The 26,469-nt window shown below is 52.0% G+C and overlaps 1 protein-coding gene across 7 annotated transcripts in view; it reads left to right on the top strand.

Moving 5' to 3' along the window:
* Positions 1-1,314: 1,314 nt before the first annotated feature.
* Positions 1,315-26,469, top strand: part of RBM19 (RNA binding motif protein 19) — a 53,211-nt gene continuing 28,056 nt past the window's right edge. For 2 of the 7 annotated variants that reach the window (XM_066199753.1, XM_066199757.1), the window contains exons 1-21: positions 3,094-3,195; positions 3,764-3,946; positions 4,387-4,518; positions 4,764-4,799; positions 5,306-5,513; positions 6,458-6,711; positions 7,184-7,258; positions 7,500-7,578; positions 8,254-8,325; positions 9,313-9,513; positions 10,081-10,211; positions 10,563-10,684; positions 11,348-11,444; positions 11,867-11,977; positions 12,421-12,621; positions 13,071-13,188; positions 13,418-13,560; positions 14,498-14,558; positions 15,838-15,917; positions 16,328-16,383; positions 17,660-17,776. In XM_066199753.1, coding sequence (XP_066055850.1) covers positions 3,160-3,195; positions 3,764-3,946; positions 4,387-4,518; positions 4,764-4,799; positions 5,306-5,513; positions 6,458-6,711; positions 7,184-7,258; positions 7,500-7,578; positions 8,254-8,325; positions 9,313-9,513; positions 10,081-10,211; positions 10,563-10,684; positions 11,348-11,444; positions 11,867-11,977; positions 12,421-12,621; positions 13,071-13,188; positions 13,418-13,560; positions 14,498-14,558; positions 15,838-15,917; positions 16,328-16,383; positions 17,660-17,776 — 2,513 coding nt within the window. In that variant the 5' untranslated portion in view covers positions 3,094-3,159. The other 5 variants (XM_066199758.1, XM_066199759.1, XM_066199755.1 and 2 more) reach the window with 5 other exon arrangements.

Below are 26,469 nucleotides of genomic sequence, written 5' to 3'. Positions count from 1 at the left end.
GTTCAGCTCCTTGGCTGCAGGCAGCCCATAACACTACCTCAATACACACAGTGCAGCCAGGTGACCCCTGCTCTTTGGTGCTGTGCTGAGGGGCCGGGAATGTGCTCCAACAGCTTCCCTGGCTGGAGCTCACCCAGGGACCTCGTCCTGTCCCTCCTCCCTGGCTTCTGGGTGTCCCTCTGTGCCCAGCATGGATCTGGAGAGTGAGGGAGAAGGGACAGTTATCACCTGGACCAGGCTGTGGGCACCCCGACAGGGAGTGGGGGGACAGCAGACAAATGTGGGGCTCTCTCCAGACAGCACATGGCTGGGGGGGGAAGTGTCACCTGTGCTGGGCCTGTCACCTCCCAGTCACCCTCTGCCTCTTGCTGCTCTAAGCCAGTTCAGGAAACAAAGCCCTTTTCCTTTCCCTGCCCCACCCAGCTCCCACCTGGCCACCTGCACCCATCCCAGCACTGCTGTGAGGACAGGTGACATACAGCGACGCTGGGACATGGCGTGTCTCGTACTGCCATCATCAAAGACAACAGTCTCCACGGGGAGAAACATCCCAAATAATTTATTTTGACTCTTGGGCTGCCTGTGTTTTAGAGCATGTGCTGGGTGACCTGCCCCCAGTGAACCGTCCCCTGGTCTGTGCCCTGCCCGTGCTCTGTGCCACCAGCAGAAGGGTTAAGGGTGATTTTCAGAGCAGCCATTCAGGCACTGGGAGCTTTCCAAAATGGCCTTTGAGCCTTCTCAGCACAGGGCCTCAGTTTCCATCATCTGCCCAGGGCAGGTGGGAACAGCCTGCCTTGGGGAAGGACCTTCCATGGTGCAGCACAACCGCCTGCTGAAGGGGCAACTCTGATCCCTCTAAAATCCCCAGTTTCCCAGAAAAAGGATGTTCCCAGTCTTACACTTCTAAACTTAAAATCTTGGCCCACCCCGAGGAGCAGAACTCACAAAGGAATTCAAATCTGAAGTCAGTGTGTGCAAATCTTGTGCTTCTGCACTGCAGCTTTGCATCTGGGGAGGGACAAAATCAGTTGTTTTTAATGAAGTGACACCAGCAGAGCTGAACATTTTCACAGACTTTGCCAAGCCCACGTTCCTGCATGGCCACTGGAACCAAGCTGGGCGCCTGGCCCGGTTTCAGTGGAGCACTGCTCCCCCAAACTCCCCTGGAGGAGAGGCTCGCTCTGATCCCAAGCATCCTCAGGGGTCACACCTGTACCAACTGAGCACTGGGGCCAAGCTCCCACCTGGGCAAAATCACCCCAGATTGCAGAAAAGGAAATGAGGAGGCAAACTGCAGCCTCGGGTGCAGCTGAGGACCTGCGCAGGGCAGGACACAGGCAGGATTCATCCCCATCCAGAGAGTCAGCAGCAGGAACAGGAGAGGTCAGCTCTGCCAGCCCAGCGTGGGCAGGAACTGGGCACTGCTGCCAGCTGCACGCAGCAGGTGAGGAGGACATGGGCAGGGAGACAGGGGACAATGTCTCAGAGGGGACAGGAGTGACAAGGGCAAGGTCTGGATGCGTTAGTGATGGCGTGGGTGTCGGTGCCAGCCTTCATCCCAAGTGACAGCCCTGACAGCCCGGCCAAGGACGAGGAGGGCGAGGGGGGGAGGGAGCGGGTCCCTGTGCTGTGACACTCCACAGAGACCCCTCGTGTGAAGGGACAAAGGAGCAGCTGCCCCGGGAGCCCTCAGTCAGGGCTGTGGGGTGACAGGGGGCTGTGCTGTCACCCTTTCCCTCTGAGCAGGGCACCCACGGCACTCCCAGAGCATCCCACTCTGTCCTGCCCTGACCCTGCTCTGCTCTGCCTCCCTGCAAAATGCATTTCCCTTGCTGTTCACCCCGGGGAGAGCAGGGGCTGCGCCCCAGTCCCCCCAGGACACTGGGATGTGGCTGGGTTGGGGCTGTCTCCCCCAGACAGTTCCTGCCCTGTCTCCCTGCTGCCTTCAGCCTTTGGGAAGGGCTCGGGCAGCTGGACCAGCCTCAAAGGGGTGTCAGGAGATGGTGTGAGGGGGGTGGAATTGCTCCAAATTACCCTGGGGTGACTCCAAACTGCGGGGAGAGTGGGTGAGGGCTGGTGCTGAAGCTCAGAGCTGTCCTGAATAAAGGTGTAAAGTTGGATTTCTGACTTGTGTAAGACAAGCAGAGCAGGGCTGAGGGGCTGTGAGCAGGAGCTTGAAGAACAACAGTTCCGCTCAGCCTCCAGCAATGGATCATGGATCATGAAATATCCTGAGCTGGAAGGGACCTACAAGGATCACAGAGTCCAGCTCCTGGTCCCCCTCAGAGCCTTTTCCTGATATCCAACCTAGTTCCCCCTGCACAGCTCCAGCTGTTCCCTCGGGTCTCAGCCCCTCATGGGAAAGCTGTAGGTGGCTGTTCAGGTAGGGAAGGACCTGTAGTGTTTAGTAGCCCTCAAGGGATTTTTTTTATTCCTTGTCTTTTGTTCTCTTTTACCCTTTGGAGCTCTCACAACACAACACCCTCTGGCTGTGGGGTTGTTCAGCGATTCCTGGAAGGGAAGACACTTTTATTCCCAGAATCACAGAATGGTTTGGATTTGAAGGGACCTTTAAAACCATCTCATTGTACCCCCTGCCATGGGCGGGGACACCTCACACTATCCCAGGTTTCTCCAAGCCCCGTCCAACCTGGCACCTTGAATACATCCATGGATCCAGAGTTTCCCTGGGCCAAACCCTCTGTCCCCCTTCCCTCCTCACTCCCGCATGACTTTCAGACGTGACATCGAGGCATCAGCGCCATCCCCCCGCGCAAACCCAGCATCTCTGGAGGCACTCTGGCCCAGGGCCGCCCGGAGCCGGGAGCGGCGGGCGCCGAGCTCCCTCCTGCGGCCCCGCCGAGCAGCGCGGACGGGCCGGGGAACTGCAGCCGCGCTCTGCGGGGAAACCCGGGGGTGATCAGCCGCCCCTCATCCTGCCCCAGCTCCGCTCCCATCTCCGGCGCTCCCCGTCCCGGTGCCCCGGCGATGCCCCCGCAGGCCCCGTTGCTAAGGGGCCGTTGCTAAGGATCAACATCCGGGCGCCGCCCCGCGCATGCGCGGTGCCGCCCGCGCACCACGTGACCCGGGAAATATGGCGGCCCCCGCGGAGCGGCGTGCGCGGTGCTGAGCGCTCCCTCCGTGTCGTCTGTCGCTACCATGTCGCGGCTTATCGTGAAGAATCTCCCCAACGGGGTGAGGCGGCCGGGCGCTGGCAGGGGTGCAGGGGGCGTGCCGGGCCTAGCATGAGTCTGGGGGGACGAGGGATGCCGGGAGGGAAGCGTGTGGCGGAGATGGGGAAGAGCGGGACAGCCCCGGGAGGGACGGCTTGAAATGGTTGGAGGGTGAGGTTTTAGAGAGGGAGCGGCGAGATGTCCCGGGGAAAGAGGCCATGAGGGGATGAGGAGTCGTGGTCAGTGCTGGGGTGGGGAAGGGTCCCGGAGGGGTCAGGAAGGGGCAGGAGGCACCATGAGGGGCATGGGGCAAACAGCCCCTCAGCGGGTCTTGCTGTGGTCACTGCTCCCCCCTGGCTGTCGGGAGTTGTGTGCGGTGCCGTCGGTGCTGCTGTGCCGGCACGATCCCGCCCCGTTCCTCATCCCCCGTGTGGATTCCCGGGGAAGATGGACGCGTTTGGTGGCTGAAGGAGGGGTTTGGTTCACGATGTGGTCCTTGCGGCCTTCCAAAGTCCTCTGAGACAGAACCTGTTGGGTTGGCCTTGTCCTCAGAGCCCCTGTGTGGCTGATTCCCCTCCCTCCTTTCCCAGATGAAGGAGGAGCGCTTCAGGAAGCTCTTTGCTGCCTTTGGCACCCTCACTGACTGCTGCCTGAAGTACACCAAGGATGGAAGGTTCCGGAAATTCGGCTTCATTGGCTACAGGTGTGAGGGTGAGGCTCAGGCAGCCCTGAACCACTTCAACAAAAGCTTCATAGACACCTCCAGGGTCACGGTGAGCTGGAAATATCTCCCTGGGATTCTTAGGGAATGGGATCTCAGGAGGAGATTCTTCCCTGGGAGAGTGGGCAGGCCTGGCACAGGGTGCCTAGAGCAGCTGTGGCTGCCCCTGGATCCCTGGCAGTGTCCCAGGCCAGGCTGGATGGGGCTGGGAGCACTCTGGGACAGTGGAAGGTGTCCCTGCCCATGGCAGGGGTGGCACTTTAAGGCCCCCTGCAGTCCAAGCCATCCTGGGGTTCTGTGCCTGTCCACTCCTGACTTTCCCACAGTGACTGAATGTGGAGCTCTGTGCTTTCAAACTAATCCTGTGTGACAAGCTGTCCCTGCACAGGCCCTGCATGCCAGCAGGGTCCCAGTGATTCCTCAGGGGAGTTACCCAGCAGTCCACCCCAGGCTGTTGAGCACGTGTGTCATTAAAGATCTCACTCGTTCCAGGTGGAGCTGTGCAGGTCCTTTGGTGACCCCACAAAGCCCAAAGCCTGGAGCAAGCACTCTCAGAAGGCCCCTGCCCCAGAGCAGCAGAGCAAGGAGCCCTTGGCCAGTGCAGCTCCTGCAGGCACAAAGAAGGTGAGTCTTGCCTGGTTCCTGGTGTGTGTCAGTGCCAGAGGAGGGTGGCCTGGGCTGTGGGGAAGGGGAGACCACATGCTGGAGCCCTGGGGCTGCTGCTTTCTGCCTCAGGGTCTCTCCTCCCTGTGCTGTTGGGTTACCAGGAATTGCCTGTGCTTCTAATAAACCTTTCTGGATTGTTCTTTTTTTGTTTGTTTGTTTGTTTGTTTGTTTGTTTGTTTGTTTGTTTGTTTTTTCCCAAGCAGAAGAAGAAGAAAGATCCAGTGGATAACTTAAAGGAGGTGAGTTGAGACTGGACTTCTGTCCCTGCATTCTTGCTGCTGAAGAGTTCCTTTCTGTCCTACTTCCCATGCTGTTCATTCATGCTGGGACAGCCCAGTTCTGTGGTAAAAAATCATTTTAACAGCCCGAACATGAGAGTCCAGCTTTTGAATGATCAGCTGCTGCTGTGAGCACACACTGCATCCAGGTCAGTTGTTTCTGCAGTTCTGGGGTTTAACCAGATGTGAGTTTGGTCACGTTGAACTTGTCTTTTTCTTTTTATTGTTTTGTTTTCCTCTTTAAAGTTTTCTAAAGCCAATTACAAAAAAGAGAAAACTTTCTAAACACCAATTATAAAACAAGAGTAGAAATGAGACACCTTGAGAAGACTTCGATCACCTTGTCAGTATAAACTGAGCTCCCCTTAAGGGATTTTTGGTTTTACACTGCTGGAAATGAGGTGATAACTTAGATTTCAAATTCACTACGAGTCTCTCTTCACAACTTATCTATTTTTTCCCCACAGCTGGAGGAGGATAAAACATTCCAGGAGTTCTTGGTGGTTCACCAGAAGAGGTCCCAGGTGGCCACGTGGGCTAATGACACTTTGGCAGAGGAGCCCAAGAAGGGGAAATCAGCAGCAGCTGATTACCTGAACTTTGATTCAGACCAGTCTGAGGAGCTGAGTGAGGCTGGGGATGATGAACCCTCTGAGGATGAGGAGGAGATTAAAGGTACCTGGGGGAGCTTCAGCTTTTGCTTGTCTCGGTCACAGTGACAGGACTGGGCTCAGTGTCACCAGGAGGGTGGGGTCTCACCTCTCTGTGTGCTGGGAATGTCTGGCTGTTTCCCCAGCTTTGGGGAAACGTGGCAAATGCAGTGTCTGATATTCAGGGGTGGCATGAGGGAGGAGGAACAGGGCAGACATCTGCAGCTTTCCTTCATTTCCTGCCTGCAGCCCCTTTCATCTCCAGTATTTCCAGGGTTGGATGTGGATTCTGTTGTTTGGGAACCTGGGGGTGTCTGTGAACTTGTCTGGGCTGCCTTTGATGCACTTTTCTAGAGACTGGGCCAGCCAGGGTTGGTGGGAAGGGACAGGGGTCAGTCTGTTGGCTCCTGAGAGGAAATCTGGGGTAGTGGGTTCACTCTGAATGCTCACAAGTCTGGGCTGCAGTCTGGTGTGTGCGTTTTAGAATCCAGTGGCCCTGCAGCAGGGCTGGGTGTGGGTTTGGAGCTTTTCTCCCTCCCTCCATGGGGTTTCCTTAGGCTGTTCTGGTGAAGTGAGTGGTGTTTTCCCTGCTGCTCCTCGCCTCTCCTTGGTTAACTCAAATGTAGGTGTGGTTGTGTCCTTTTCCCTGCAAAACTAAACACTTGAGACCCTTCTCTGAGGCCTGCTTGGAGTTTACAATTAAAATTGTGACAAAACACTTCATCCTGCAGTACCTCAAACCGCTTCCTAATGTATTTTATACATGGACTGTTGCTTCGAAATCCAGGCTGTCAGTCTGGAAGTGCTGAGGTGAAATTTCTCTGCTGTTCTCCAGCCTTTTCCATGGAATAGGTGGAGGATAAGGAGGTGATGGTCATGATTGTGTCAGTTCTCAGCCTTTTCCTGGCCTGGGGGGAGAGCAGCAGCATGTGTGTGAAAAAACCTTCTGTGCTCTTTCCTCTTTGCCAGGAAAGAAAGAAGGGAAGAAGGCAGCGACCAGCAAAGACCTCTCAGATATGGATTACCTGAAATCTAAAGTGGTGAAGGATTCTTCCTCCTCATCCAGTACAGAGGAAGACACAGACAGTGACGAAGAGGAAAGTGAGACTGGGGAGGATTCAGGCATTGCAGAAACCCACCCAGAGAAAAGGGGGAAGCCCAAAGCCCAACAGGCAGAGAAAAAAACACCAGCGGGGAAGAAGAAAAAAGGATCCACGCTGGAGGTACAGCTGAAGCAGTTCTCTGTCCCCTTTGAAGCAGCAGCTTTAAGGACAGCAGGTGTCTGTCAGTCCCTGCAGGGATGAGCTGGCAGCCTGGGAAGGCTGCAGGCCCCACTGGCTACCAGCTTTCTTGCCATCCTTGGTGTGATCCGTTTACAGATTTTGTTGAATCTCCTCAGGGCTGACTAAATTCCCAAAGATGAGGCTTCCAGATAGATGCTGCTGCTACTGCCCTTTTCAGGGGCTTTTCTTCCCAGGAAATGCTGTCCTGGAAACAGCAGAGCTCAGTTTTTCATGGCAGTGCACCTTCAGCTGGCACCTCCTGCCCCAGGCTGCTGCAGCAGCTGTGGGAATCCCCTGATATCCCCTCCCACTCTTCAGCCTGCTGTTTGCTGGCCCAGCCCAGCTGGTTGTGCTATGATTTTTGTTCTCCCATTCAGCTTTTTCTCCCTTTTCTTGCCTCTCCTCTGTGCAGAGCCAGGGCAGCTCAGGGGAAGGCAGCACTCCGTTCACAGTGAGGCTTCATGGGGCCCCCTCGAACGTCACCGAGGCAAGTTTGGTTTCCTGGCTGGGGAGGGAGCCCAGGGTTGTCTCAGCGTCCCTGTGCAGGGTGTTTGCAGAAACTTCTCACTCTTCTAAGGGTTGTGTGGGTGATCAGGGGCATTTCTGAGCTGTCTTTGCTCAGAGATCCATTTGTTGGGCAGGGTGTTTTATATATAAAATCCTGAGCTGGCAGCTTGCTGCTTCCTGTATCTGAGAGCTTGTTCAAACAATTCTAATTCCTCCCGCAGCAAAAAATCCGGGAGTTTTTCTTCCCTCTGAAGCCAGTGGCAATCCGGATGGGACAAAAGGCCCAGGGCAAGAATTCAGGTAAGACCTGTGTGTGGAAAGGGAGTGGGATCTGTGATTTAGGGGCCTCTTGATCACCCCTCTGCTCTTTTAGTCTGCAGTTCCAAATCCCTGGCTCATGGCCTGATTCTTGGAGACCTTTCTGTGACTTTGCAGCTCTCCTGCCCTACTTGCTGCCCACAGGATGCCGTGGGCAGAGGAATGTTGGCTGTGCTCCCTTAGGAGTACCAGCAGGAGCCTTTTTTTTTTTTTTTTTTTTTTTTTCTTTTTAATTGGGCTGCATCCAGAACTTTATTCTGAACACCCCAAACCATGGCAAGGGAAAGCCTGTTCCTCTGGGATAGCTGCAGCAGCCCAGGGCACTGTGCTGATTTGTGTGAGCAGGTCCTTGGAGCTTTTTTTCCTTTAGTCCAACAACAGATGCACTTTTTATTTGCTCTCAGAGGCACCTGTGAAAGCCTCCTCCAGCTGCTAAGTCAGATTTTTTTTGATTTGTATGTAGAGAATAAGCTTTGAAAAGGCAGCCTTCCAGTCTGACATGGCCATTTCCAGGCTGGATTGAAACTTTTCATGGGAGCTGAATGCTCTGTCTATAGGAATCTATCTTAAAGCAAGCCCAATTCACCCTTAATTACCCAATTAGTGGCTGTGTGTGTTCCCCACATGATGCTCAGCTGAACCTTCCCTTCCTCCAAGGTTACATCTTTGTTGACTTGAAGAGTGAAGCAGAAATGCAGAGGGCCTTGAAGCGGAAGAAAGAATTCCTGGGTAAGGGCTGTTTGTTCCTCCTCGCTCCAGCCACGGGAGCTCAGCTGCTTGAGTGTTCCCTGCACAAGTAGCTGCTGTGATTGGAGTTTTTCCCGGGCAGATGGGGGGATTGTTCCTTGGGATGAACCAGGTGCTGTGACAGCAGTGGGGTTTTGGGGCCCTCATGTTTTGCCGTGTTCTCGTTGGGATAAAAATAACACAGCTGGAGCCCAGCTTTGGACAGACGGTGCTGCAAGGCTGGGTTGGAGCCCTGGGCTTGGCCTCTGACCCTTGGAGTCACTCGTGAAATTCTGTCTGCAGATGTTGTGTGCAGAATGGGAATGGCTGCTTGGACTGGGCTGGCACAGACAGGCTGGGGCTCTGGGAAAGGAACGGGGGCTGGTGTTGATACCCTCATTTTTATGAAGACTGACTCTTAAAGCCCCCATCTCCCTCTTATTTTTGAGTTCTGCTCAGAGCCTGTGGGGCTGCAGTTGTGTCTAACCCTGGACCCTTTGTGATGTTTCAGCTTTCATATTTTCTAGATTCTGTACTGCATTAGTGTATAACTCTGAACTTCATATGAAGTGTTAGAGCAAGTTCTCCTCACAGTTCAGTCAGACAAAACAATCCTTTCCCAGCCCACGGACACCATTGCAACTTCAGGCCCAAAAAAGTGTAAACAACAGCAAATTGAGGGGAGCAAACTGGGAGGATGGGACTGCATAACCTGAAGGTGCAATTGGACAATTAACCCCAATATGGAAATGGACCAAAACTTATAGAAGTGTCAAAACTTGTGCCCCAGAGTCTATCTTGAGTGGAGCCTTGGCTCTTGCCCTGCCCAAGGTGCATCCTTTGAAGGACTTTTAAATAAATCCCTACTTAATTCCTTTACCACTGACAAGCCTCTCTTCTAGGCAGCCTCTCAAGGCATCACTGGCACGTGGGTGTTGTCTTGGGTGGCCTTGGTGGTATCCCACATCCCTGTGTGTTGTTTGGGATCAGGTGGACGCTGTGTGGAGGTCTCCCGCTGCAGCAACACCACCAAAGAAACTGTTCCACCAAAACCTGCTCACCAGCCCTGGCAAAGGAGGCTGAGGGATGATGAGGAGGAAGAGGACTTGTCTGAATCAGGGAGGCTCTTTGTCAGGAATCTGCCTTTCACCAGCACTGAGGAGGACTTGGAGAAGGTCTTCACCAAGTATGGTGAGTGCTTGCCCTGGGACTTGCAGGGCAACATCTTTCCTTTGTCCAGAGGTTTTCCTGCTGGGTGGGAATGGTCAAAGCTCCATGTCCCACATCTCTTGGACACAGCCCAGCTCCCCTCATCAATCATTCTCTGGTGTGATAATGTGAGCCTGCTTGGCGGGAGGCTTCCTGCAGGTTAGGGATGAATCCTTGTGATCCACCTGACGTTCCAAACTTGGGGTATAAGTTTGAAGTTTCCTTCTTCTTCCTCCAAATTAAAGACATTTAAGGTTTTCTTGGCATCCTGGGGCAGAGAGGGGGAGATTGTGGAAGTCTTTGTCCCTGACTGAAGGTGAAGGCAGCTGCTCAGAGCTCGCCTGGTTTGTGTCACCTGTCGGGGCCCATGAGCTGCCACCCCTGGGCTTGGGGTGCTTGTTCTGGGCCTGCCACGTCCCTCTGCAGCTCCTGGCCCAGGCTGGTGGCTCACCACACATCCAGAGCTGCTCCCTCATCCCTGATTGTGTCTGGGAGGCAGTTCAGAGCTGTGCAGGGACATCTGTGACCACCAAGCCTTGCCTCCTGCAGGTCCCCTCTCGGAGATCCACTACCCCATAGACAAATCCACCATGAAACCCAAAGGATTTGCCTTCATCACCTACATGATCCCTGAGCATGCTGTGAAGGCCCTGGCAGAGCTGGATGGGCAGGTGTTCCAGGTACAGCACCTGATGCTTTCCCTGTGCTTTGGACTGCAGCTGGTGGGAATGGTGGTTGGGAACGTGGCTGAGAGTTTCCTCCTGGGCTTTGTTGAAAAGGTTGAGGCTCTCCTGCAGGTTCTTTTGGTAGAGTAGCTTGGTTTGAACAGCTTTGCAGACACTGAGATTCAGGTAGAGGTGGGGAAGGAGCTCTGTCTTATGCTGTGTGGCCACTTTGACTTGCAGTTGTGGCTCCTTTAGGAAGGAAAATTCCCTCCTTCCACCAAGGCTGTCTGATAAGGAAAGGTGCCCGCAAATATCCTCCATGTGGATTATTCCAGAGCTGCTGGACCTCTTCTTCCTGTCTTGCAGGGCAGAATGATGCATCTTTTACCCTCCACAATCAGAAAGGAGAAAACAGAAGATGGAGACGCAGAAGAGTCTTCCTCTTACAAAAAGCACAAAGAGGCCAAGGACAAAGCCAACAGTGCCAGGTACAGCACAAGCTGCCAGATTGCCAGGAAGTGGCAGAAATGCACCTGGGATCTTCACAGGGGCTGTGGAGATTCCCAAAGCTGGTGAAGCATTTGCTGTGCAGCTCTGTTTCCTTTCTCTCTTACCTCCCTGGCTCCTCTGCCCAAGTAGCTGCAGTAGCTCAGTGAGCAGCAGAAATTGAGAGCAAGGGGGTTTGAATGGCTTTGGTATGAGTTAGTCTGATTCTGTGATCCTTCCGGGGGGTGAGGTTTCAGATCAGTTGGGCCTTTCTCCTCTGCTTGGCCCCCTGTAATTCTAAAGCTTGTAGAAGCTTTTTCTTGCTGTGTGACAGATCTGTTTGAAAGAAGTGGTTGCTATTTTCTGACTTGAAGGGAAAAGGGTGTAACCTTGCTTGCGTGGGGTTTGTGGGTTTAGGAGACCAGTTGGGAAGGTGTGATCCTCTGAGCCAGTACCTGAACTTCAGCTGCAGCGCTGTGACCAGTCAGATCTGGGGAAGTAGAGCTCCGCTGCCTGCACTGCTCTCCAGTCACATCTCACTCACCTTGGCCCTTCTCTAGGGGTCTTCCACCCTTCTTTCCCACTCTCTGCACCCTGCCTGCTCATGGTGGTGCCCAGAGCTGCTTTTCCCCAGGACTGACCCTGGCTGTGTTTTCTCTTGCCAGCTCCCACAACTGGAACACGCTATTTGTGGGGACCAGCGCTGTGGCTGATGCCATGGCCCAGAAGTACAATGCTTCCAAAAGCCAAGTGCTGGATGCTGTGAGTTGGGTTGTGATGGGTCAGCTGGGGTGGGACGTCACTTTCCCGCCTGCTTCTTTGTGCCCAGCGCCTTCCTGGTCTCATACAGGAAAAGCCTCAGTGCATCCATGGGTGCCGCACAGGCTGAGGCCTGTGGTGCTGTCCTGAGCCTATTGATCCCTTGGTCCCCAGCCTTTCTTCCCACTCTGCTTTCTTGAGACTGAATTTTGCATTCCTGCGTGACTAGAAGTCGGTGGGAATTTACACCCTAAAGCTCAGATCCTTCCTGGAAATTTCATTTTACTTTGGGATACGTTTGAATTCCAACAGCACAATTCCCAGCAGCTCCAGAGGAGCCTGGAGCATTTTACCCTCAAGCTGCCTGTCACATTCCCTTTGCATGTTCTTCTGGGAGCAGCAGGTGACTGAATTCTTGCCTGCAGGAGAGCAGAGACAGCGTGGCAGTGAGAGTGGCTCTGGGAGAAACAGAGCTGGTGCAGGAGATCCGCCGGTTCCTTGTGGAAAACGGAGTCAGCCTGGATTCCTTCAGCCAGGTGAGAGGCTCCCCAGTGGGCATCCACCTCTTCTAGTCCTGGTGTTCTCAGCTCTCTTGGAAATTGGTAATTAAATCCTCAGCGTGGTGCAGGATTGAACCCTCCCTGCTGAGGTTGGAAATGTATCCATTTGAAAATGCAGCTGCCCTCGGGGTGGGTGAAATCCATAATAAGATGGCTTTAGGGTGGTGGGCAGCTGGCTGTAGGCAGGGAAGGAGCCCTGTGGGTCTGCAGCTGAAACCTCCATCCATGAGATGTGGTTGTAGTGGGCTGTGGATTTTCCAGGCAGTTGGAAAATAACTGTTGGTCCTTTGAGATCTGGGATAGGAGTGACACGGACAGAGGGAGGGCACAGCCTGCCAGATCCGAGCTCTCCAGTTAGAAACTTGCTGGGTTTGCTCTCGTACATCCCACATCCTTCCTTTCCCTGCTGGCTGTGTCAGGCTGCTGGGGAGAGGAGCAAGACAGTGATCCTGGTGAAGAACCTCCCGGCCGGCACGAGCGCCGCGGAGCTGGAGGAGCTCTTTGGCAAACACGGCGACCTGGGCAGGGTGCTGCTGCCAGAGGGAGGCATCACAGCCATCGTGGAGTTCCTGGAGCCCTCTGAGGCCAAGCAAGCCTTCACCAGCCTGGCCTACTCCAAGGTGGGGGCACTGCCTGGGGAGTGGGATCTTGGTGAGTTGGGAAGCTGCAGAAGGGCTTACTCTGAGCGTGAGGGGCACAGGGAGTGTGGGAAGGCCACTGACGCTCCAGCCTGTGTGCTTTGGGTTTAGGGAGGTGCCTGGTACAGCAGAGCAGGGCTGGAGAAGGGGGCTGTGACACAGCTGGAGGGTTTCTTTTCCATTTCACAATGCAGAAGTGACCCATGGCAGGCTGTGGCACTGTAAGGCTGGATCCTTTTGTAGCAGGGCGTTCAGGCTGTGGTCCTGTAAGGATGGATCCTTTTGTGACAGAGTTTAGCCTCTTGAGAAGGTTACTCAGCTTTTCCACTGCTGTTTTCTGTTACAGAGCAAGGTGAAAATGAAGCTGAGAGCAGTTTTTCTCTCAGGCCTTGCCCTTCACTCCTCATTTCTCTCCTGTCTTCTCTCCACAGTTTCATTATGTGCCCTTGTACCTGGAGTGGGCTCCAATGGGAGTTTTCCTCAGCCCAGCCCCTCAGAAAAGAAAAGCTGGGGTTCCAGGGAAGGAGGATGAAGCAGGCCTGGAGCCAGGTAAGAACTTTGGCTGACTTGCTGGGGGTCTCTGTGTTTCTCTGCTGTTGTGTCAAGCCCCAGGATATGTTTTGTCTGGGTGACTTCCCACTGGGAGGGCTGATCTTCCCTCCCTAAATCCACCACCTTTCTCCCCATCCCAGGGGCTCCCCCACAGTTTGAGTGGGCAGCTCCCCCAAAATTTGGCTTTGTTGCATCTTACGAAGTTGGGCTTATTTTTCTTGTGTAGCTGTAAAAGACTCAGAGGAAGCAGCAGCACAGGAAGAAGAGGAGGAGGATGAGGAAGAAGAGGAGGAAGAAGAAAATATTCCTGGGTGTACCTTGTTTGTCAAAAACCTGAACTTTGCCACCACAGAAGACATGCTGAAGGAGGTGAGCAATAAGGACACAGTTGTTTAAAGGATTTCAGCTGCAGCCAGTGTGACCAAGTGGGAGATGAGAGAGCACTGGGCTCTGCTGGGGCTGGGAACATCACTCCAGGTGTCAGTTAAGACAAATGCATCTGAATCTGTCTTGGTGGGGTTTAATTCCACCTAGAGACAGGTGGAGGCAGTAGGAAATCTCTCTAACATTCCTGATTTCCCATGTTTTCTGTAATGCTGCTCCTTGGGACAGGCACTGCTGCAGCTCTGCCACTGCTTCATATGTGAGGGGCAGTGAATAAATAAATGATGATTTCTGAACGTGCTTTTGCTCTCAGCTTCTGCTGACATTGTGCTGCCTTGTGCTGCCTCAGCTCAACAAAGCACATGGGAGAGAGCGTGGCATTCCTGGAGTTGTGTGGGGTGTTAATACCAGAATAAGGAAAAGCAGCTGGAATTTTCCATCTCTGCCACTCCTTGTAGCTATGTAAAATGCCACATTCCATGGCCCAAGAATCCTGGGACTGTGGTGAGACTCTGGTCCAGCTCTGGACAAATAAATGTCCAGAGGAGGGTTAGGACTTGTCCCCTCTTCTTTTTCTGGCTTTACAAGGGAGTCAAATAAATAGTTTGCCCCCCATTTTTGGGAAGAGCTGCGTCTAGGGACGTCACAGGCACCACCACCCTTAAGGCATCTTGTAATCCAAAGTGTTCCTCCAGAGCCAGCTCAGATCACTGTTCCTGAGGGCTGGTGGAGGATTTCTGGGAATGCATGTCTTGATACCTTTAAAACTCTGTGTGTATATTTGTACAGAAATAACTTGATGAGGAGAGGCTCAGCTGCAGTGCCTGGCAGGTGTGTGCTGGGGGAGGAGAGGGCCACGTTGGCAGTTGAGTTGCAAGCCTGTGTCAAAGGGAACTGAATCACGTGTCCAAATTCCTTGCAGACGTTTTCCAAAGCGGGAGCCCTGAAGAGCTGCACAATATCCAAGAAGAAAGACAAAGCAGGTACTCTAGATGTTGCTGTTCAATTCCTTCCCTCAGCTGGTTGCTGAGGGCTCAGGTGTGGCATTGCTTCAGCATTCATCTGGCTGAGCATTTGTGTTCCCGCTGGCAAAATCCTCAGCGCTTCCAGAAGTGTTCCCGTCGAAATGGCTGCGAGCAGCAGCCAAACCTTCCCCCAGGGCTCGGTCAGGAGGTTAAGCTGCATTGTGGGATTTGTGGAGATGTGACCTTCTCTTGAGATGCTGAGATGGGAGAAGCCAAACTCATTCAGGATCACAGAAGAGAGTGGGATGCAGGCTCACAGGAGCTGGTGCCCCATGATGATTAAAGCCTGCATTATCCTGGAAATGGCCAGACCCTCAAGGATGCCTGGCTGAGAGCTGTGCTGAGTGGGCTTGGTTTGCCTTCTCCCTGCCAGCCCTGAGCCCCCCAGGCTGCAGGGATGAGTGGCTGTGCCTGCTGTTGGCTGCTCTCCCTCCTTGAGGAGTTGGATTAAGGCAAGCACTGGCTGGAGGGGCTGTGGCTTCTCTCTGGGAGCTGCAGAGCTTTGTGGGATTTCCCACTGACAGAACTTCCCTATCACGTCACATTTCAAAACTCAGATCCACTGGGAGATAAATGAAGTGAATTCTTCAGTTCTGGTGGGTCTGGCTGTAGGTCTGAGCAGGCAGCACCAAGTGTGGGCTGATCTAGTAGCACCTGATCCCTCCTGGCACTGTGGGCATCTCTACACTCTGCCACTACTGTGGTGCTGAAGTTGAAAAGGGGCTGTTGTTTTCTCCCCTCGTTATTAATTGTCCCTTAATTATGGCTCCTGTGTTAGGGGTGGATACCACCCAGGGCTGTGGTGTCACTGGAGGTCAAACCTTTGCTGTGCAGGGAGGGGAAGAGATGTGTCTCCTTTGTTGTGGAAGTGGCAGCTGCCCGCTCTGGCTCATGGAATGTCTGTCTCCACATCGGGCTCACTTCCCCTGATTGTGACCAGCAGTTGCTTTGCAGTGTTTTAAGGAAGTTGCACTGAGATGGTGCAAAGGAAAATGTCTGTTATCCCCTCTTCACATCAGCACCAAAACCAGCTGGTCCAGAGCAATGCCCTGCTCAAAAAACTCAGCCAGGGGTGCTCATGAGGAGCATCCAAGTCCAGCCATGGGCAGGCTGGCCCTTTTCATGGCATATTAAGCTTTTCCCAACCCAATTTTGGTAATCACTGCTTGCTCCTGGTTTGTTTTTATATCTTGTGTCATCAATGACTTCTAAACAAATCCCCTTTCTCTGCTGACAGGCACTTTGCTGTCCATGGGCTTTGGATTTGTGGAGTACAGGAAGCCAGAGGGTGCCCAGAAAGCGCTGCGCCAGCTCCAGGTGAGCCTGAGCTGCCAGCCTGGAGTTCTGCCCACAGACCTGGGTGAGCCTGGCAGTGCCAAATGGAGCTGAGCACGTCAGTGCTCTGGGCTGCACTGCACAGGTGGAGAAGCCTCTAAACTGGGCCAGGTTTTTGAGGGAAGAGGGTTTGTAAAAGGACAGAAGGGTGGGAAGGCGTGTTTCTTAGTGCTGATCCAACATGGAAATCCCAGAAAATGCACAAGGATTGGATTTCCATGTGTTTTCCTGTCAGGTGCCCCTTGCAGGGGGCAGAGACCCAGAAATCCCCTCACAGAACAAATACTGATTAATATTAATTTAATGCTGCTTTGACTTCTAATTGTTTTATATATTTATTTCTATTAATTAGACCCTTTTTTTCCCTGCTGTTTCTTTGTTTGAACTCCCAGGGCTGCACTGTGGATGGCCATAAGCTGGAAGTGAAGCTCTCAGAGAGGGCTGTCAGGTAAGGTTCACCTCTCACCTCAGTAACATTTCAGCTGCATTAATCCTTGGGAGCTTCTTCCCTTCTTCCCCAGCATCTGCATCCTGAGGGATGTGACCAGGAGTGCTCCAGCTGTTGAACACATCGGCCTTTGCTCTGCTTTACTCAGAGTCAGTTTTGGTTGAAAGGAAAGAAAAAAAATGAGGAATGAGCTGAGTTGAGGCCCCAAAAATGAGTCCAAAGTGAGAACCAGGCAGAATATTCTTCCCTGCTCAAGGAAAAATCCTCTGCTTTGGTGATAGTTCAGGCAGCACGGTGTGTTCCCAGGGGTTTGAAAAGTTCTTGGAGAGAAATCTTCTCTGGGTAATGAAGTCTTTTAGCTGTTCATCTGAGAGAACAGGAGCTTAAGATTAATATTCACATCAAATCAAGACAAAACCAGGTTTCTTGCTTGATAAAAAAGTTTGGATTTACCTCCTTTTGTCTGGGCAGTCAGGCACAGAGGAGTTGGTTACTTGTGAGTGAATTTACTTGGAATTAGCCTCGTTTTTTAGGGATTCCTTCCTAGTTCCTTACTCAGGACAGAATATTCTAACTGCAAAGTTGCAAATTAATCCAGATATTTGAATGTTGACACCTAAACACTGTCCTTCATATGCTCTGGAAACCCTATGGGAAGTGATACCTGTTAAATGTCAAAATTTGTTTGAAAATCTGGTTCCTGGGGACCACAAGCAGTCTGACAGCTCCCTGTGTCTGCACTTTGTATTTCAGTTCTTTCATGAACCATTTTTATCCAGTTTGATTTTGAAAAGCCCTTCAGCAGGTATCCAGGCCACAATGGGAAGTGCTTTTCTTTATGGAATAAGCTGCTGTCTTTCTTTTGTGTTAGGTAAATTCTGACCATGTCTAAATGCAGTACAATTCCAGAGGGAAAAAATTAATACTCTTTTACAAAATTTCATTTGCTGTTTTATAAGCCAGGAAGAAAAAGAATCAAAATTAGCTTACCTTAAGCTAATTTGTAAAAATATATTCATTAATGCATTCTCCTGACAATTAAAGAGCAAGATTTGGTGACAAATGTGAGACGAGGACCTCAACTGGAGCAAGATTTCCTTTTCAGCTGTGGGATTTAAGGGTGTTTGGAATCTGATCCTTCTTGGTGTCCTGTGTCACATTGATGCCAATCTGTGCTGGTGCTTCAATTCTCCACATTCCAAATGCTGAGGGAGCCACAGTTCCAAGGGACTTTGCAGCTCCCTGGTCTTTACCTGCCCTTCCTGTTGGCTTGCAGGCCTGCTGTGAAATCAGCCCGAAAGAAGCAGACTGCCAAGAAGCAGAAAACTTCCAAGATCCTGGTCAGAAACATCCCCTTCCAGGCCACTGTCAGGGAAATCAGGGAACTCTTCAGGTAGGAAAGTGCTTTGTGGGGTCTGTGGGTTACTGTGGGGTGGAGCTGCTGGGATTTTCATACAGGTTCTTTCTCAGATGGTAAATACTGTGAATTTCATGTTGTCTTTGTGGAAGAAAACCGGGATTTTGGGACCACCTCTGTGTTGCCTCGGCCTTTTGTGCTGTGATTTAAGCCTTGTTCCATCCTGAGAAATAAGCAAGACTTTGTAAAAGGAAAACCATCTTCACTGCTCCCAGGACAGGAATGTTTTGCTCACTGCCCCAGGCCGTGGTCCCTGCTCTGCTGTTGGTTTGCAGGAGGGATTCTTCTGCCAGCTCCAGTCCACAGGGTGCTGTGCTGGGAGGTTGTTAATTATAAATGTAGAAAATTAACAGGAGGTGGCCTCTGTGGGCCTGTCCTAGCAGGAGCTGGGTGCTTTAGTCACAGCTGGGGCATTTCTTTCCAAAGGGGAAACTCGAGGTGTTGCTTAACCCTTTAAAACCTCCTCAGACCACACAGGGAAAAGCCCCTGGCAGTGATTTATTTGTGTTTCCCTGTGTTCATGGAATTCCACCTCCTTTATTTGTGTGAAGATGTGCTTCCTGTGTGGCTGGGAGGCTGTTCCCTCACAGGCTGTTAGGAAAGCTCTGTGTTTCAGCACTCATTTGGGATGAATTCCAGGGATTTCACTAAAGACAAAGCACGACTTGGCTTTTGGACAGGGGTGTGATGATGGTCACAACAAGAAGATGAAGTGCAGAAGGTTTTTCTTGTGCTGTGCAGCTGGGATGCTTTTGCTTCCATTCCACCCTGAGGGATTCAGGCAGAAGCCCTGGGCTGCCAGTCCCCATGCTGAGTTTCCTCAGCACGTGGAGCTCTGCTAATTTAAATCCCAACACTCCGAGCTGCAGACGTGACCCTCGTAAAGCGGGAGCCAGCAAAGCCCGGTACTAAGGTGAAGTTCGAGGCGCTGGGAGGGTTTGCACATCACAAGCACAGAGCCTGTGGGGGGCTTTTGGTGTGGGATTTTTCCCTCTGTCTTGTCTGGCACCTCAGAGCTGTGGAGAGGAGGGGCAGGGGAACATCTGAGAATATTGCAGGGAACGTGCAGCTTCCAGCTGGGGACAGAGCTCTTGGAGCATCCCTTTCATTCACCTGGGGGTTTATCCTCAGAACAAAACCCAGCAGCTTGGGGGTCACGTTCCTTTCACTGCTGCCCAAACCAGGCACAGCAGAGCCCTGCCCAACACCTCACTGACCCTCCTGGGTTGCTTTGTTTGGGCATTTTAAAGCAGCCTGCCTTTGCTCTGGAGCTTTGGGCTCGCTCTGCGTTTAGGAACCTGTCTCAGTTTGTCTTTTGTTAGGGATTTGTTGGGAATGGTAGGCAGTCCTTTGGCAGTGGAAGGGCTGGCAGGGCTGCAGGGGGCACTCTTAGCCTGCCCAGGACAGCCAGCTTGGGGACAGCAAGGGACAGCCAGCCTGGGGACCACGAGGCCACTCAGGCAGGCGTCACCACACAAGGGTGACAGCCCCGGGTTTTACAGCGTGAGCATCTTCCCTATTGTTTCACCTGTTCCAGAGGCACCTGCCAGCTGTGCAGCAGGAGAAAAAAATAAATATTAATTTTAAAGTAAACTAATATTAATTTTAAAAAATATTATTTTAGAAATACATAAATATTTGGAAATAAATATTAATTTATATATGTGTGTATTTGTTTTATGTACACACAATTATGTACATCTACAGAGAATATATATATATGTATTACCCCAGAAAAATACAGAGATTATGCCAGTATTGTTCAAATAACATCTATAACACATTATATGTGTGTAGATATATTTATTTTTTTCCCCCCAGACAAATATTTCCCTGTTTTAAGCTTTGTCAAGGAGCTCTGTCCCCTTCTCAAGTGGCCCCACAGAAGGCGTTGATGACCCCGGAACGAAACAAGGGAGCTGGGTGCTCTGAACAGTGGATTTTTCAAGGTGCTGTGCCTGCTCAGCCCTGGCAGTTCAGGGATCCCTGCCCTGGCTGGTTTTCCACTTTGGGATCTTGTTGTTTATGGATCCATCAGTGAAATGCTCAGCCCAGCCCTGCCCTGCCCCACTGCCTGTGCTCCTACAGCAGCCTGGAGGAACTTCTTCCCGTTGGAATCTGGCGATCCCAGGTTCTGTTTCTTGGACTGGAGAAAGGTGATGCTTAATCAGGGTGTTTGAGGGGACTCGGGAATGCTCTGATCAACAGCTCAAGTCCTTTGCCTGCAAAATAATCTTCTTTTAGCCTCAGGTGCTGCCCTCCTACAAGGCCAGCCCCAGTGGCTTTGCTGGGGTGTCACACTGGTCCAGAGCATGTCCTGCCACGTTCTCCTGGAGGTTCTGGCCTCTCTTGCACCCTCAAGAGATTTATTTATCTTTTTTTAAAAAAAATAGGTGTTATCTTCTTCAGAGGGAGAAATGCTGTTCAATTATAGGGGCTGCTTTTGGGCGAGGTGTGAAGATTTAGCTTTTGTGGGCGTGTTTTTTTGCACCCATTTTTGTTCTTGATTAGATCCTACTCTTCTCTTTACTACTTGGAAAAATAACAAAAGGTAAATGGTGCTTAGTTCTTTGCAAAGAGCCACAGTTAGGGGGGGAGAGACAAAGGGATTGCCATCCCATGGAGGCTGCTAATTTTTGCTACCAAATTGTGGGGCTTTTATGGCAAGACTTTTTTTCAAAGGGAACTCTAGACGTGGCAAGCTGAATTGGAGATCTGTGAAAGGCCACATTTTCACAGATTGGAGCCCTGGCAATTTCTGAAAATTGGGCTCCTTTAAGAATCTATCACATGAGATCCATGCGGCCTTCAGTGGGAGTTCCAATTAACTCTTTGTTTCAGAGCATCCCCTTCCATCCTCCTTCCCTCTGGCTGCACCAACTCCGTGAAGATTGAAAATCAGGCTGCTTTGCAAGTGGTTTATAATGTTTTGAGGAGATGGGGGGTTCATTTTCCTCAAAAAGGGCATGATAAAATTTAGAAAAACACTTCTTAAAAGATTCCTGCCCAATCCAAAGCGCCCTAAGGGATGGACACAGTCCAGGGTGTGCTCAGAGCTTGGCAGAGCTGCTGCTTGTCCCACCAAAGGATGCAGTCCTTGGAGTTGTGCGTTTGGGGGATGAAGTTGTTTCTTCTTTCCTTTGCAGAATATATCTGAGGACAAAACTCTGGAGTTGGCAGTTGTTAGTTCCAGCCCTCCCCTGCCAATTCGCTGTGGCAGACAAAATGCAGAGGGAGATCAGGTCTCAGTGTGGAAGGTGTTCTATCATCCCTTTGGCCATCCCTTGCCTTGCACCTGTAGGAACTGCAGACAAAGCTGGTAAATCACAAATTATCAGCTTGGAGACTGGACTTTAGTTTGACTAAAGAAGCAGCAAGCAGAAAAGCAATTGAAAGGTATTGCAGAGCAAAGAACAGGTTATCAGGTGCATTTATCTCCATATTCTGATTTTCCTACAGAGGAAGTAACACTGCTTCTTGCAAAGACCTTTGGGGTGGGTGTCTCTTTTCATTTTAACTTCTTTGCTGACTATTTTCTGTGTCTTGACAAAGACATGGCATTTATTGCATCTGGCAAAGCAAGTGGCTGGGCCTGATTAGGAGGAAAAAGAACTATTCCTTCTGATGGAGGGGAAAAGTAAAGTGGGACAAGACTTGGGAGTCAGCCCCTTCTGGGAGAAGAAAAAAAAAATCTCTGCAGGGAGATGCAGTGGATAAACTGGCAAAGGGATTTTTTTTTTAAGGCAGTCTTTATGAAGTTAATTTTATAAGATGATGCCTTTCACTTCTTCTGACCTATTATAATAAAGTGTAGTTACCAGAATGGGCTTTTCATTTCCCATTATAAAGGACACGGTGGGATAATGAATCCGTCTGCCAGACATGCTTGCTGTTCACACCTTTCTCCCAGTAATGGAGTCTACATGACTGGAGACAATTTCTCCTTCCCCTGTTGAAGATGTGGAAAATCTCTGCCTGGTGAAAGACAGGAGGAGAAGAAAAAAATTGAGGAAAAATATGTGAGTTTGTTAAGCAAGTGCTGGGCAGAGTTAATTAGGGCATTCCATGCAAACAGAATGTCCACTGCTGCCAGGATTGCTGGGGTTTGCTTTTAAAACCTTCAATGTTGGGCTAGGAGTCACCCAAAACCAATTCCTGCTGCTTCTCAGCTGCTTGAATTTTGTCTCTGTGCTGTCCCCTGCAAGCCCAAGGGCTTGGGGACAGCTGCAGCAGTGGCTGGGAGCATTTCCCTGTGGTGTAAGGGGCTGCAGGTGGTTTGGGGAAGCCAGGAGGAGACACCTGAGCCAGGACAGAGCTGCTGCTGTGGTGGGCTGGCAGAAGGAACAGGCAGAGCAGGGGGATCACTGAACTCCCCTGCAGTGCTGGCACCTCTGCTTGTCCCAGGCTGCTCTGCCTGTGAGAAGGGAGTGCCCAGAAATGAGTCTTGGAGAAGCAGAAAGGCCCTGGGGAGGCGGCTGGGCACCCTGGGCTTGGATCCCACCTCCCTGGCCTCCCCTGAGGGCTGCAGGGACTCTGGAATGTGCACCTGGCCTGGAGGCACAGCTCAGGTGGACACCTGTCCCAAACAGCGCTGGGAGCAGGAGCTGTTTCAGGGCTCAGATGTGCAGTGACGGCTGGAGGGAGGGTGCCCCTGAGGTGGATGTGGTGGTGAGTGGGATCACCCCATCGTGTCCTCCAGGAAACAGGGGGGGGCCATGAGCCCTCCAGAGCCCTCCCCAGGCTCCTGCCCCAGGCCTGGGGTTCTCATGTGGTACCTGGCATCCCAGCACAAGTGTGGGTGTGCTCTGGGGTTTCCAGCACATTCCCAAGCCTTGTTTTGGCCTGTCCTTTGGGATAACGACAATTTAAGGCTGCATTCCCAGGGGCGCAGCCCCTGCTGGGAGCTCTGGGCCAGGGCTGCTCCCGAGGCACTGGGGAAGGCACGGAGGATGTGGTGCCTACCTTTAATGCTGGATCCCAGCTCCTCATTGGAATGCAAGGGCTGTGCTGGGCTGCTCAGTGTGCGAGGAGGAGCCTGGCTGGCTCTGGGGGCTGCAGGATGCTCCTCTGGATTGAGGTTTTCCACCCTGGTGTGCCTCTGTCACCATTTGCCGTGGGGTCCCACCCACGCTGTTTGGAGGTTCTCGCAGGATTTGTACCTTTGGATGTGCTGAGTTTGGTTTTTTGGATAAAAAGAAGCTGCCTGCTTGATGGCTCCCTCTGTCCTGGCTGAAGAGCTCAGCCTCACTGTTTGTTTTTAGTGCCTTTGGTTTGCAAGGGGAACACAAGACAGACATGGAGCTGTCAGAGAGAGTCCACAGGAGGCCACAGAGTTGAGGGAAGGGCTGGAGACACAGGAAAGAACCTCCAGGGACACCTCAGAGCCCCTTCCAGGGCTTAAAGGGGCTCCAGGAGAGCTGGAGAGGGACAGGGGATGGAGGGACAGGACACAGGGAATGGCTTCCCAGTGCCAGAGGGCAGGGCTGGATGGGAGATTGGAGAGTGGGGAACCCCTGGCACAGGCTGCCCCCCTGAACCCCCCGTGCCCTCTGCTCTTCCCCACCTTTGGGCTGTGTGCCCTGGAGCTCCTGCACAGCTGATCCAGGTGCAGCCTTTCACCAATCCTGATGTTTCCATGCCCAAGCTGCTGCAGTGCCCATGGGGTGTTGCACGGGAAAACAGAGGGTGCAGGAGGTTTTTGGGAAGCAGCTTGCAGGAAGGTGCACCAGCCTCATGAGCTGCAGGTAGGAATACAGGGATCTGCTGGGCTGCTTTTATTGCTCTTACTAATTCAAACAGCAGAAATTAAACTCATTTTATTCCCCCCCCCCTCGCTTCTTCAAGTCTCCTCCCCGCGTGCTGGAAAGCCAAACACAGCAGAATTGGGTTGATATTCAGAGCCCAGAAATGGAACTGGCCACTTTAATTTGGCCACTCTCCAAAGAGAGCCATGGGGTGGGGGAGAGGAAAATGGGTTTGCAGTGCTGTTTTTCAGTTTGAATCATAAAGGTGTTTAACATAGATAAGGAAATGTTTAACTCCATGTTATCTTAGCAAAGTTGCTTTAAAAGGTGGCTCTTTCCAAGAGCAGAAAGATAATTTTTTTTTTCAGCACATCCGTTTCTTGGTTTTGAATATTCATTACATACTTGATTTTTATATTTTTCCCCCCTTTTCTGCTCTCCACATACTCCAGGTCCCTTTTCTGCCCACCCAAAACCTGGATTTGTCCTGTGCAAATGAAGGGAATTTCTGGGCTGCGGACTCCTGCTACAGCACCTCTCTCCAGGGCATCCAGCTGAGCTTCCCCAGGGAACTTTAATTAGTTTTCCACACAAATTCCGCTGCTCAGCAGCGTGGAGGGGCTCAGGGAGGTGCAGTCAGGTGGAGAAGGGGCTGCTTTTGGAATGTCTTGTTCAAATGCCACTCTGGGGTTCTGCTTTGGGGTTTTTGCCATATTTTCAGGGCCAAAAAAAAATTCAGATGTGGGCAGGTGGTTCTCCATAGAGAGCAAAACCAAAGGCTGCTTGTGCTGTGTGCTGGAAATAACCCACTCAGGGTTCTTAGTGTTATAAGGTCTCTTTTTGTCTGAATTAAGAAGAGCATGTGTGTGTCTAAGAAAGGGAAAAACACAGGAATTTTTTTTTTTTTTTGGCCTTATGTTGTGGCCAGTTCTTGTCTCTTCTCAGAGTTGGCCCTTTGGGGGCTGGCAGCTGGGGCACTGCACAATCTAAAATGTTGAAATTACACTGGGCTAACTTTGGAGCTTGTGTCTCAGCCTTTCACCAAGGTACAGCCGAGATGATTATTTCCTTGCTCTTAAAATTCCTCTGTCTGTTGGATTTCTTAACTCCACTTCTTTCCTAGTGATGTTGATCCATCCACCCCCCATCTTTCACTTGTGTGGGTATTTTTCTGTCTCACTTCACGAGAAGGTCCTGAACAAGCCTCTAATGAATCACAGCTTTCTCCTCACGGTGACATCGTGTCCTTTATTTGCATCTCTGTTTGCATCATTATTTTTTTAACCTCATGCCTGCTGCAGCCTTTCTCCCTCTCCCAATCCAGGAGATTCTCAGCCTTGGGATGTGATGGCAATTAAATCCCTTCCATTCCACAGTCTCTCACCTCTCCTGAGGCAGTCCCTGTGCCCAGGGCCTTTGAACCATGCTGCCTTCTGCAGCTGCTGGCACCAGCAGCATTTCTGTCTGCACGCTGGTTTTCCTGAAGAAATCAAGTTAAGGCAGAGCAGGATGACCATCTGTCTTCTCACCTCTCTTTCCTCCTCCCCCAGCAGCATCCTGAGCACTTCCAGGCATCTGGCAGAGGACAGGAGATCTTAAATTTGCTGCAGTTAAGTACAGGAGGCAGCTCCTGAGCCTTGTCCTCTCAGGACGGTGCTGCTGTGGGACTGACCCATCCAAGGGTTCACCTCATTTCCCCGTGGAGATGGGATGTCTTTTCTGCCCACATTCCCATTTATTAGACACCAGGGAAGTTGGAAAACTGCTTTTTGTTCTGCTGCCCATCAGTGCTCTGTGCACATCAGGCTGTCCCCTCATGGGTGGCCTCTGGGCCTCCTTCAGCCCCTCATCTTCTTTTCTTTCTTTCCTTTTTTTTTTTTTTTTTTGACATCCCTTTGTGAAACCTCACTTGGGAAAGGAGCAACGTTGACTTTTCCAAGCCCAGGAGTGCCAATCTCAGCATCTCAACAGGCTCACAAGCAGCACCACTGAGATCTGTGCCAAAATTCACCCTGTAAATCCCGTTTCAGGTGGGCTGCAGGGCCCTTCTCTGCTTCTCTTTAACCCAGCTCTTGATCCCATGCCCGCAGCTGAGGGGTTAAATAGTCTGGGGGGCGAGGGGGGTGGGGACGAGGTGTTTCAGCTGCTCATTACTCACTGCCAGCTTCCCCCAAAATCATATTAATTTCACGCTGTCACACAGGACTGCGCTGTCTGTGCCGTCAGCAGCCAGGAGGGGGACGGGGCTGGGGGGAGCCTGGCTGCCCCCATCCCCACCCTGGCTGCCAAGCTCTTTGGGGCCTTTTCCTCGCCCAGGGACCCACACAGGTGGGGCTGGGGCCGTTCACCTTGCGGGAGGAGCGCTGTGTGCCGCCTCCCGATGATGGTTTTCCACCCCGCCGCTCGTGCAAAAACCCCATGAAATTGGGTCTGCTGCAGCAGGGAGGTCTGGAGGAGGGAGAGGGAGGGAGGGGAGCTGCCAGCCTGCCCTGCCCTACCTGTGCTCAGCAGGGATGCTGCTTAAAAGTTGCTTTTGTGCCACTCGCCTCCCTTTTTAAAAAATGCCAGCGAGCACAGCCCAGCTCTGCCTGTAAAGATGGAACTGCCTTTGCCTCCTGTCTCATTTCTCCCCTTTTCTGCGGTTTGCTCACTGCATCAGGCTGAGCTGTCACCTCTGCAGGGCCTTTCTGCCATCAGCTGGGGCTCTGACAGCTCCCACGCAGGCTCAGCATTGCTGGGCCCATCCTGGCTCAGCGCACTCTCCGTGGCAGGCATCCTGCTCTGTCCCCTGCCCTTCTGGGTGCTCTTACCCCTAGAGCCCCTCTCACCTTCTTTTCCAGGTGAGTGCTTGCATTTTTTTGTGGGTTGTGGCTGGAAGGATGATCCCTTCCCAGTTTCTGTCATTGTGGCCACACTTCTTGGAGC

This window comes from Chamaea fasciata, unplaced genomic scaffold (genome assembly GCF_029207755.1).
Source record: "Chamaea fasciata isolate MVZ Bird 193981 ecotype frontalis unplaced genomic scaffold, bChaFas1.0.hap1 SCAF_18, whole genome shotgun sequence".
Taxonomy (NCBI): Eukaryota; Metazoa; Chordata; class Aves; order Passeriformes; family Sylviidae; genus Chamaea; species Chamaea fasciata.
The sequence above is the reverse complement of the archived record's forward strand: the minus strand, read 5'-3'. Positions and strand labels throughout refer to the sequence as shown.